Below are 13,026 nucleotides of genomic sequence, written 5' to 3'. Positions count from 1 at the left end.
TCCTAATGTTTTAAATTTAAATAATAGGAATAGTTCTTTATACATTAATTTATTTCCAATAAAGGTATAATATTAAATTAATCACTATTAATTTTAAACTTTATAGTTTTGAGGTATATATAAATTATATTTTAAAATAGTTAAAAAATAAAATATATGTATATTAATAAATTTTTTATCATATTTTGTTTTAATAATTATAAATAATATGATAAATAGAATAACGTAATATTATATACCTATATATATAAACTGGTAAAATATTATTCAATAATTAATATTGAAATATTGTTATATTGTGAAACCTTCATATAATTAAACATTAGTATTAATTTTATAGAGAAGGCAAATAATAATACATTATAAAGGTATCAATTTATATATTTTGTTAAATATCCAATTTTGAATATGTGGTTTTATATTCTAAAAAAAAGATAAATAAAGAAACTGTTAAAGACTCAATTCATGTTAAATATCATTTTATTATTCCATATTAACGCATATTATATTGTCGTTGTTTTACCATAGAATTCATAAAATATTGAATTTTTAATAAATGAGTTGATTGTATATACATTGATAACTATAAAATATAATATATAAGATAAAAATGAACAATGTAGAGCATTTAAAGAATATTTATATAAATTTATATATTGAAAGAGAAAATATATCTTATCTCTCTCCTATTAAAGTGCAATATAAGAACCTAATTAAACATAGTTTTATATTATACTTTAAAATATCATCATTAATTATTTATATGTTATATATTTAATATTTATTAAGTATTATTTTAAAATAAATCTACATTCAAAGACTTATTTAGGCTTATAAATACGGGTTCAGTGCTAATTGTTTTAAAGAATGGAAAATATGGCAAAATATATTATAAAATTGCCCAATAAGATATATTTATAAAACGGAATGTGTAAGAATAAAAATAAAGTTATTGGAAATGTTAACTATAATTGGAATGGATATATATTAAATAAAAACAATGTAAATTTAAGTATATGCAATTTATTTTGAAAATACTATAATTTTAATAAAACATGGTATATAGTATTAGAAACAAGTATATACGTATTTAATATATTTAAAAAAATAACTATTTATATACTTTAAGGGTTATAGTAATAATGGGTTTCTTAATTGTTTCGATTTTTGCAGTATATTAAAACAAAAGATATGGCGTTGTTTATTTTCCATATTAAAGCATGTGTATAAGAGATGTATTTTTAATTCGTTACATTGTTGCTTTAATTTTTATAATAATGCTCATATGAGTGTTATTAAGGATAACAATTTATGTAAAATTGTATCTATACGCATATGGTAAAACATGTATTAAACATCCTCAAACCACGATAATTTATCTAACTACCGTAAAGTTATTATATTGTTCCATATTATCTTTAAATTAATATTAAAAATTATAATAAAATGTTTAACCATAGACAATTTTATGCTATGTTCAATTATTTTGTCATTTATTAAGCGTAAAAAATATAAAATAATATGATGTTACATAATCTACATATTATAAACAAAATAAAATTGCAATGGATAAAACCCTGGTATCTGCATTTTTGAATAAAATTTGCTTGTATTTGTTGATATTATATTGCCTATAAAATTCATCAACATATATTTTTATCATACTTTTTTAAATGTTTTCTTAGTGTGAACAGTTTGATACATTGAGAAACTATTTACCCGATGAATTACAAAAACATGAATCAGTCGATTTGAATAAAAATGAGAATATTAAGAATTATTGCTATAATGGAGAATCAGAGGAAAGAACATGTAAGACAGATCTCGATAAAATTAAGGCTGGATGTTTATGGTTGTTTGAGCAATTGTTTGTGAAAAATAAAAAAAGTAATATCAATATTGTTCAATACATTGTCATATGGTTAAGTTATAAACTAAATCAAAAGAAGTATGACGGAATCAATGATCTAAATGATTTTTACAAAAAATGTATAGAAAATAATACGCATTATACTGAGTGTAAACAAGATGGTAAAGATTGTAGTAATTCATTAAATAGTAATACAGGATATAACAATTATAAGGAAATCATAAATGGAAGAAAGAATTTGTTGAGTACTAATATTAAAAATATGTCTAAAATTTATGATGCATTTAAACCATTATGTAAAATGTATACTGAACTTAATGCAAACAGCACAATATCTAAGGAATCTTTAGAAAATGCTAACAAATTTGTTGAAAAATATAAAGAACTTAATAGCAATTCTGATAATACTAAAGATGAAGTCTATTATCAAGTATTGTCTACATTATCAAGTGATTATAATAATTTAAAAGATTATTGTGATAGTAATAGTATTGATTGTAGCGAAATTACATTCCTTACATCGACAAATACAGAAGAAAATGGTGTGCAAAGTTCTGAAGAGAGTTGTGATGTTACATCATCAAGTTTGTCGATAGTAAAAAAATTAATTCTAGCTTTATTAATATTCAGTGTAATATCAATCTTTTTGGGAATTTTTTTTAAGGTAAATAATAAGAAATTTAAAAATTATTTTCATTAAATATATGTAAATGTTAACAAAAAAATCGTACACTTCTTAAAATTTTATATTAGTGTTCGTTATTTGTATTACGGAAAAGAGCTCAAAAACAATATTTAAGAGAAAAGCTAAAAAAGTAAAGAAAATGGATCATTAATATATTATTCGAAGAGTATTGACTATTTCAGGAATAGTAACAATGATTGATATATTTAAGAAACTGGCTATTTGGAAGTAATTTTTGCATAATTTTTATATAGTTTTTATGTTGTTGAACTCATATTGGGGTTAGGGTTAAGTATTATATTGTATTTAATTTGAATAATTTTATGATATTTATTAGCTTAAGGAATTGTTTTAAAGATTTAGGGTTATATTGAATTATATATATCATAAAATGGTCATGTTATGAATATTTTTATTTAACGAAACTGCTTATTTTCATTCTACATTTATGTTATATTTTATTTTTTCTATGAATGTATATGAAATAGTTTTTTAAAGCAAAAATGTTTTAGTTGGTTTATTATAATGTTCACATAATGTGTGTAAAATATATTGGTATTATATGGTTTAAATAACAATATAAAAAATGATTACATCAACGTAACATTTATATTGAATCATTCTGACCATCTTATTAATTTCATTACTATAAATAATATTAAAATCAAATATCACTTACAATAAAGAATAAGTGATGATAGTATTTGGAATACAGAATAGTTTAAATATATGGGATATCCCCCCAAATTTTATCCTATGATGATGTTTATGTTTGTAAACAAAAAAAAGGTGATAAGAATTAAATGAAAGAATATCATGAATAATAACAATTCTATTTGTAGTATTCACGAAATTAATATGTATAGATACATTCTAATATTAAAAGGCAAACAAATAATATATATATAAAACGTTATAATATTAAAAGACAAAAAAATAATATATATAAAACATTATAATATTAAAAGACAAAAAAATAATATATATATATAACATTCTTAAAACAAAAGAACATTTTATGATGATAATTTAAAGCAATTATTATGCACATAAACAAATCGTTTTATTAAAATAAATTTTCTAATATTAGGCGGTGAAAAATATATGTTATTTTTGAGGGGAAAAATTATTTAAAGCTTTTCTAATCATGCGTTTTAGGAAACTGGGGGCATAGCGATCAATCTAAGAAAAAAAACATAAATGGATGAATATATAAAATGTTTATATTTTTTTGCAAGTTATAGTATATATTATAAATGTGTACATTTATTTAAAATAATGTTTTTTTAGTAATTGTTGAAATAAACTATTATGTTTCTAAAATTTGTATATTGATTACAGATTCGACATGGGTGACATCAAGATATTTGTCTTTTTTTTCAATGATATATCCAGCTATGTTAACAAATGTTTTTTTTAAGTATCCTTTTCTAATATCATCTTCAGAATTAATGTCAGTTTTGAATAAATTTGCGCTTTTTACGATTTCGTTTTCATATTTTTCATTGGAAGGGTTGTGATCATTTATATTTGCTGAAGTCATGACAATTATAGTTTTGTTTTCTGATATCTACAAAATTAATAAAAGTGTATTTGAATAATACGAAAAATATGATTTATAATGAAATAGACGATGAAAGGTTTGCTTACTTCAAATTTTGCAGCTAAAGCATAAAAATATTTCTCACGAGACCATGGCCATTTTCTGGAACGTTGTTGTATTATTACTAAATTTGGAGTGTACACACGGGCAATTTTTCCTAATAAACATATTATAAAATTGCATATATATATAATTAAAATATGATGAGTTTGAAGATATGGGAAAGAATAAATAGTAACAATATTATGTTAATTTGGGTAATTATTTATGTTTTGTATACTTTTAACCGAGCCTATATACAAAAAATGATCACTATCGGGATCCCAATACTTGTTTATTATTTTATTATACTAATGGAAATAAAGAGAAATATATATATATTATAATTATTTTTTAATTTCAATTTGGTTTATAACTTTTAATCCTGTTTGTTAATTGATACCATATCTGGATTATCAACTATATATTGTTTTTTTTCAACATTTGTATTATATTGATATTTTACATTATCAAAGTGCACATAATCAGTATAATATATTTTATATAATCCATAATCAACTATATTTGTAGTATGATATTCTAATTGTATTAAAGCTTCTTTCATAACGTTGCATGCATTTTTAGTTTCTTTGGGATCGTTACATAATAGGTGTTTGTTTTTTTCATATACTTCTTCTGAACTATCATTGCTAAAAATGAACATATTTTTAATGTGTACAAAAATAAAGTTATTGTATTTTAATATTTTTGCAAAGACGTACACATTTAATATTTTCATAATGAAATATGTAATATATATTATAAATATTGTTGTATTTTCTTACGTATGATAATGATTTATTGATTTGGGTTTTGTATCTTTTTTTAGAGAAAGCTCGATTACAAGGGTTTTATTATTAACACATAGGGGGATGGTTAAAAGAAAAAAAACAATTTTAATATAAAACTTATTCATTTTTGAACATTGCAAACAAAATATTAAAATATATATCAGTATTTTTTTAATTCAAAATTAACTCGGAAATCTGTACAAGTATAATTAAAATTGAAGCTAATCATTTTCTCCAATAAAATATAAAAACTATTATTTAAACGGTAAATGTGTTCTTTTATCATATTCATAAGTTTAATATATTTTTTATTTAAATAATTCAACCACAAAACGACATCAATAACAGAAGCTTTCATAAATAATGGATATCAAAAATAAATAACTTTAATTATATAATTGATATTTTTAAATATAGCATTATGAATACATATATTTTATATTTTTATGATTGATCAAACTCAATTTAAAATTTACAAAACAGTTCATTACGTATGGAAATACACATATACTTACATTAGTAAATAAAAGATCATAGTAATATTATATTAATTAATTTAGTATGAGAAATGCAGTTAATTCTCTATATTACTAATACTACTATAATAACAACATTTTTTACTTCATAATGATAGTATGATAAAATTTATATTATGATAATTACACATTTGTGATTTTGTATCACTTTTAATGCAAATTTTACTAAATAAAATTTTTGGAGAAAAATTGTTAGTTTTATAAAAATGATTTATTGGTAGTAATATTGATGGCTATGTTTTTTGTAAATTAATAGAAATTATAATTTTCCTTTTAATAACAAAACATAGTATTATAAAGTTAAAAAAGATACAAATAAAATATGAAGTAAAATATGAAATAAAATAATGAAACATAAAGTTGTAAAGTCAAGAAATATATAATGTAATTAATTTGTTTTTTAATTATAATATTCTTAATGCCGATGTGTTCATGTATTATGGATCAAGGCTATGTTTATGGTTCTGGGATATTGTAATTACATTTTTTATAATTAAATATATTTATGATTAAATTTTTATAATTAAATATATTTATTATTGTGTATGTTTAATCTGGAGATGATGTGTAAATATAAAAGGAAAAAAGGGGTAGTGTGATTAATATGAAATAGATGATAATATTTTTTTGATAAAGTATAATATATAGATTTAAAATGATTAAAATGATTAAAATAATATATTAGATATATAAATATTGGTTATATATGAAGTGATATTATGGTATATGAAATTGTCTATTATATAAAACTTGTTAATCAGGGGTTATATTGAATTATCCCCATTATAATATGCAATGCATTTGTTTGTTTGATGAAAGATTTTATTTAGTAAAAGTTATTTTGATTTAAATTATATTACGGAAATCTAAGTGTAATAATAGCATTATATGTGAGGGTGGGTATGAATTATAAGATGATGGTTTTTAATATTCCTCTGAATTATAATATATCTTGTAATAATAGCATTATATGTGAGGGTGAGTATGAATTATAAGATGATTAATTTTGAATATTCCTCTGCATTATAATATATCTTGAGGTTGATGGGCATATTGTTATTGTTAATTAAGGAGGGAATATATAATAGATAGTGATAAAATATAGGTTGATATATATCGACAATATAACGTTGTTTATAGATGCTATTATGGTTCTAACGTTTTTAGTAACACATAAAAAATTGAACTATATAATATTTTTTGAAGTTTTAATTGTAGTTACTATTCTCTTTTTGTATTAATAGAAATTGATTTATACGGCATAATTTATTTATCATAAAGTATACTAACATATTAATCACTATTAATTTGTAAGTTTTAATGATATGGTGTATATATAAATTGGAAATATATTATAAATGGTAAATTGAAAAAATATAAGTATATTAATAAAATTTAATGTTATAGTTCTAGTAATTATAAATAATATGATAGACAAAATGCGTTATTATTATATGCTTATACATATAAACTAATATTGAAATGTTATTTCATTGTGAAACCTTCATATAATTAAGCATTAATATTATCGAAAAGACATAATAATGCAATATAAAGGTATCAATGTTATATATTTTGTTAAGGATCCACTTTGGGATATATGGTTTTATATTATAAAAATATGGGCAATGGAGAAAAGGTTAAAGACTAATTAACGTTAAATGTGATTTTGTCAATGTTTAATGAATCGTATTTAATTACAAACAGTATGTTATCATATAATTAATAAAATATAGATTTTTTAATAAATTATTTGAATGTATATGCATTAATAACTATAAAAATATAATATATAAGATAAAAATGGACAATCCATAAAATGTACGAATATTTACATAAATTTATATATTAAAAGAGAAAATATATCTTATCTCTCTCCTACTAAAGGGTAATATAAAAACCTAATATATATAGTTTTCTATTATACTTTAAAATTTCATCAGTAGGTATTTATATGTTATATATTTAATATTTACTAAGTATTATTTTAAAATAAATCTACATTCAAAGGCTTATTTAGGCTTATAAATACGGGTTCAGTGCTGATTGTTGTTTTAAAGAATGGAAAAGATGGGAAAATATATAATAAAATTACCCAACAGAGAATACATCTAAATTGGGATATTTAGGAATAAAAATCAAGTTATTTAACGCATTAAAATTATTTTTTTAATTTATCTATATTAAATACAAATAATATAAATTTATATAATATGCACAGAAAACGGAGCATGTAACTGAATTTGAGAATGCTATTATTTTAGAAAAAACTATAATATATATTATAAGAAACAAGTATATACAAATTTAATATATTTAAAAAATTACTATTTATATACTTTAAGGATTCTAATAATAGCTTTCTTAATTTTTTATATGTGTGCAGTATCTATGTTTTAGGACGTTGTTTATGTTCTGTATTAAAGCATATGCATAAGTATACATTTTTTAGATTCATTATAAAAGTATATCCATTTTTATAATAAAGTTATACCAAATGTTAGTAAGAATAGTTTTTTTGTATAAAATGCATCATATATATGGCAAAATTGTATAAGCAACCTTCTATTTAAGGTAATTTAGCTAAGTGCCATAAAATGAGTATAATATTTTAGTAATATTAATATATTATTATTTTATATGAAGTTAAAATTAAGAATAATATGTCTAACGAAAGATAATTGATATGTAAAGATTTTGAGTAAATATAACATATATTATGCAATATATATAAACAACATCATCCCGCATAATCTCCAAATTATAACAGAATTTCATTATGTCTTATAGAGTGGTATATATATTTTTTATTATATTATTCGTATGTTGCATTCCTATAAATTATATTAATATTAATTTTAGTAACATTTATATCAATACATTTTTTTGTTTAATTCGTAAAATATATTCGTAGTGTGATATAATTAGTGCGATTGATAATTATGTTGATGATCCGAAGAACTCGAAAGGATATAATTCTATTAGTCATTTTGATTATTATTGCCCTAATAGTAAGTGTGATACTGATGAAAAAAAAATTATTTCTGCTTTTATAGCATTGATACCTTTATTTAATGGTATGGATGATGTGGAAAATTTAGAGAGTGATAAACTTGCTGAATATGCTATTTTATGGTTAAGTTATAAACTAAATCAAAAAACAGAAAATGGAACGACCAAATTATACGATTTTTATACTAAACATATAGAAAAAAATAGTTGTTATAAGGAGAATATACCTAATAATAGTAATAGTAAGATTAATATAAGTGTTATAGAAAATAAAATAAAATCGATGAATATGAATATTAAAGATATATCTAATTTTTATGATCCATTTAAATCATTATGCAACCTGTATCGTGAACTTGATGCAAACAATAAACAATGCATGCCATGTTTAGAAAATGTTGGAGAATTTTTTGAAAAATGTGAAAAAGTTAAAAATACTTTGGATATTTCTAAAGGAAGTTCTTATTCACAACTATGGTATAGTTTATCAAATGATTATGATAAATTTAAAGAGAAATATAATAATGTTAAGTGTGGTTATGTCTCATCACCTGTAGCTTGTCCACGAAGTTCAGTAACAAAAAATACACTAATTAAAATTGCAATTATATTTGTTGCAGCATCAATTTTATTTGGAGTTTCTTATAAGGTAAATAATAAAGAAATAAAAAAAACATTATATATATGCAAACATTAACAAAAAAATCATTTACTTCTTAACATTTTATATTAGTATTCGTTATTTGGATTTCGGAAAAAAGTTAAAAAACGTTTAAGAAGAAAGCTAAAATCATTAAGAAGAAAATGGTTAATTGATATATGATTCGAAGAGAGTGACAATTTAGGAATAATAATAATTATTTATATATTTTAGGAAACTGTTTATTTGGAAATAATTTTGCATAATTGTTATATAGTTTTTATGTTGTGGAACCCATGTTTAGGGTTAAGTATTATATTGCATTTATTTTTTCATAATTTGTACATTAATTTAATATATGTTTCATTCTGTATGTTTAATAATGAGAAGTCCAAATATGCAACCGCAAAGGGTACTTCCATTAATATGAAAAGGGTCACATTACATTTTTTCATAAAGTATAATAAGTGTTCATTCTGATTTAATATAATTAAAAAAAATGTCTATATTGTATATATTAATATAGATATTGATTATATGTGAATTCATATTATGCTATATCATATTTGTCTATTATATAAATTTGTTTAATCTATGGTTATATCAAATTATGTATAACACATGTTTTTTATTTGATGAAACATTTTATTTGTTAAAACTTATTATTTGTATCATATTTATTTGTATCACATTTATTTGAATTTAAATTATATTTTAATAACCGAACAGTATAATAATTTTATATATCAGAGTATAATTCGATTCATTTGGAACAATTGTCTACATTATAATATACCTTCATGTTAATTAAACACACTACTAATATATAATAGATAATCATAAAATATAGACGTATGGTATATTGATCGAGGTTGAACAATATAACATTGTCTATAAAATATTATTATGCTCCTAACATTTTTTGAAGTTGTAATTGTAGTTAATATTATCTTTTTGTATTAATAGAAGTTGATTTGTACGCTTTAATTTATTTATCATAAGGTATAGTAATAGATTAATTACTATTAATTTTAAACATTATAGTTTTGAGGTATAAATAAATAGGAAATATACTATAAGTAGTTATTTGAAAAATATAATAATATTAATAAAATATAATGTTATAGTTTGATAGATAGAATAGCATTATTATTATATGACTATACATCTAATAAAATACTCTACAAATAACTAATATTGAAATATTGTTATATTGTAAAATCTTCATATAATTATATATTAATTTTATCGAAAAGACACAGAATAATACATTATAAACGTATCAATGTTATATATTTTGTTAAAGATCCAATTAGGGACATGTTATTTTATATTCTAAAAATATGGGCAATGGAGAAAAGGTTAAAGACTCAATTAATGTCAAATGCCATTTCAATATTACATATTATATTATCATTGTTTAATGAATCATCATTTTTTAATCTTAAATAGCATTATTTTACCATATAATTAATAAAATATAGAATTTTTAATAAATTATCTGAATGTATATACATTGATAAATATAGCAGTAGAATACATAAAACAAAAATGAGCTATGAAAACATTTAACAAATATTTATCTAAATATATATATTAAAAGAGAAAATATATCTTATCTCTCTCCTCTTAAAGGGGAATATAAGAATCTAATACACATAGTTTTCTATTATACTTTAAAATTTCATCAGTAGGTATTTATATGTTATATATTTAATATTAATAGAAATGTATAATAAATGTTTAACATTTACTATGTATTATTTTAAAAATAATATACATTCAAAGACTTATTTAAGCTTATAAATACGGGTTCAGTGCTAATTGTTGTTTTAAAGAATGGAAAAGGTGGGAAAATATATTATAAAATTAGTCAACAGATAATACTTCTAAATTGGGATATGTAGGAATAAAAATAAAGTTATTTAACGCATTAAAATAGATTATGAATTAATCTATATTAAATAAAAATAATATGAATTTATGTAATTTGCATAGAAAATGGAACATGCAACATAATTTGAAAATACTATAATTTTAGAAAAAACTATACTATATATTATAAGAAACAATCATGTAAATATTTAATATATTTTAAAAAATGACTATTTATATACTTTTAAACATTATAGTAATAATGGATTTCTTAATTGTTTCGATTTGTTCAGTATATTCATTTTGAGACACCATTTATTAAAACAAAAGATATGATGTTGTTTATTTTATATATTAAAGCATGTGTATAAGATGATATATTTTTAATTCGTTACAAAGTTGCTTTAATTTTTATAATAATGCCCATATGAGGGTTATTAAGAACAACAATTTATGTAAAATTGTATTTATATACATATGGTAAATAATGTATTAAACAACCCTAATTTGTGGGAATTTAAGTTCCATAAAACTATTATATTGTTCCAAATTACCTTTAAATTAATATTAAAAATGATAATGACATGCTTAACCACAGATAATTTTATACTAAAGTTCAATTATTTTGTCATTTATTAAGCGTAAAATATATAAAACAATATTATGCTACATAATTTACATATTACAAACAAAATAAAATTACAATGGATAATGACATGGTATCTGCATTTTTTAATAAAATTTGCTTTTCCTTATATTTTTCGATGTCATATTATCTATAAAATTCATTAAATTTTATGTTATAAGAATTTCATTAACATATATTTTTATTATACTTTTATAAATTCTTTCTTAGTGTGAAAATTTTTCTGTAGTAATTCAACATTATCCTGATGAATTAAATATTCATGATGGAAGTAATTTTGATAATATAACAGGTATTAGGAATTACTGCCTTGATAGAGAATGTAAGACTGAGCTCGATAAGATAAATGCTGTATGCTTATGGTTGCTCAATGAAAATATTGCTAAAGGGATTGATTATTTAAGTAACGATCAGGTTGAATCGTTTATTATATACATTATGATATGGTTAAATTATAAGTTAAACCTAAAGAAAGATGAACAAACCAACCTAAATAATTTGTATACTAATCATATAGAAAAGAATGAGAATTATATTAATTGTAAAGATTATGATGAGAATGATTGTAATAGTAAATTAAAAGAAAAAGCGGAATATAATAATTTTAAGGAAATCATGTATAAAAGAAAGGATTTGTTGGACATTAATTTTGAAGATATATCTAAATTTTTTGAAGCATTTAAATTATTATGTAAAATGCATGATGAATTTAATGAAAAAACGCTAGAATGCACGGAATATTTGGGATATGCAAATAAAATTGTTGGCAAATTTAAAGAACTTAATGAAAATTCTAGTGCTACTGGAAACACTTTATATAGTCAAGTATGGTCTACTTTATCAACTGATTATGATAATTTTAAAGAGAACTATAATGATATTTGTGAGAGTATTCCATCCTTTCCATCGATAAAAATAACACAACATCAAATAAAAAGTTCTGAACATGGTTCTGTACAAAATTATGGTGTTACATCATCAAGCTTGTCGATAGTAAACAAATTAATTCTAGCTTTATCAATATTCAGTGCAATAACAATCTTTTTAGGAATTTTTTATAAGGTAAATAATAATAAATTTAAAAATTATTTTCATTAAATATATGCAAACGTTAGCAAAAAAATCGTACACTTCTTAACATTTTATATTAGTGTTCGTTATTTGTATTACGGAAAAGAGCTCAAAAACAACATTTAAGAGAAAAACTAAAAAATATAAAGAAGAGAATGAATCATTAATATATGATTCGAAGAGAGTGACAATTTAGGAATAATAATAATGATTTATATATTTTAGGAAACTGTCTATTAGGAAGTAATTTTTGCACAA

At 20.8% G+C, this 13,026-nt stretch overlaps 4 protein-coding genes across 4 annotated transcripts; 3 read left to right on the top strand and 1 right to left on the bottom strand.

Annotated features, from left to right (window-relative positions):
* Positions 1 to 1,565: 1,565 nt before the first annotated feature.
* PY17X_1100027 (PIR protein) lies at positions 1,566 to 2,689 on the top strand (the record flags this gene model as incomplete). Its single annotated transcript, XM_034637592.1, has 3 exons — positions 1,566 to 1,580; positions 1,686 to 2,534; positions 2,624 to 2,689. 3 exons carry the CDS (start codon positions 1,566 to 1,568, stop codon positions 2,687 to 2,689), a joined length of 930 nt encoding a protein of 309 aa, XP_034493541.1.
* Positions 2,690 to 3,662: 973 nt separating this feature from the next.
* Positions 3,663 to 5,113, bottom strand: PY17X_1100025 (fam-a protein; the record flags this gene model as incomplete). Its single annotated transcript, XM_034637591.1, has 6 exons — positions 3,663 to 3,737; positions 3,895 to 4,125; positions 4,206 to 4,315; positions 4,439 to 4,508; positions 4,601 to 4,847; positions 4,983 to 5,113. 6 exons carry the CDS (start codon positions 5,111 to 5,113, stop codon positions 3,663 to 3,665), a joined length of 864 nt encoding a protein of 287 aa, XP_034493540.1.
* A 3,190-nt stretch (positions 5,114 to 8,303) lies between these two features.
* On the top strand, positions 8,304 to 9,359 carry PY17X_1100023 (PIR protein; the record flags this gene model as incomplete). The annotated part of the gene is made up of 3 exons (XM_022955668.2): positions 8,304 to 8,318; positions 8,439 to 9,185; positions 9,270 to 9,359. The coding sequence occupies 3 exons, from the start codon at positions 8,304 to 8,306 to the stop codon at positions 9,357 to 9,359; spliced, it is 852 nt and encodes a 283-aa protein (XP_022810893.2).
* Positions 9,360 to 11,755: 2,396 nt separating this feature from the next.
* PY17X_1100021 (PIR protein) lies at positions 11,756 to 12,935 on the top strand (the record flags this gene model as incomplete). The annotated part of the gene is made up of 3 exons (XM_034637590.1): positions 11,756 to 11,770; positions 11,908 to 12,759; positions 12,849 to 12,935. 3 exons carry the CDS (start codon positions 11,756 to 11,758, stop codon positions 12,933 to 12,935), a joined length of 954 nt encoding a protein of 317 aa, XP_034493539.1.
* Positions 12,936 to 13,026: the final 91 nt, after the last annotated feature.

This window comes from Plasmodium yoelii (genome assembly GCF_900002385.2).
Source record: "Plasmodium yoelii strain 17X genome assembly, chromosome: 11".
NCBI classification, from domain to species: Eukaryota; Apicomplexa; class Aconoidasida; order Haemosporida; family Plasmodiidae; genus Plasmodium; species Plasmodium yoelii.
This window is presented reverse-complemented; position numbering and strand designations above follow the sequence as displayed.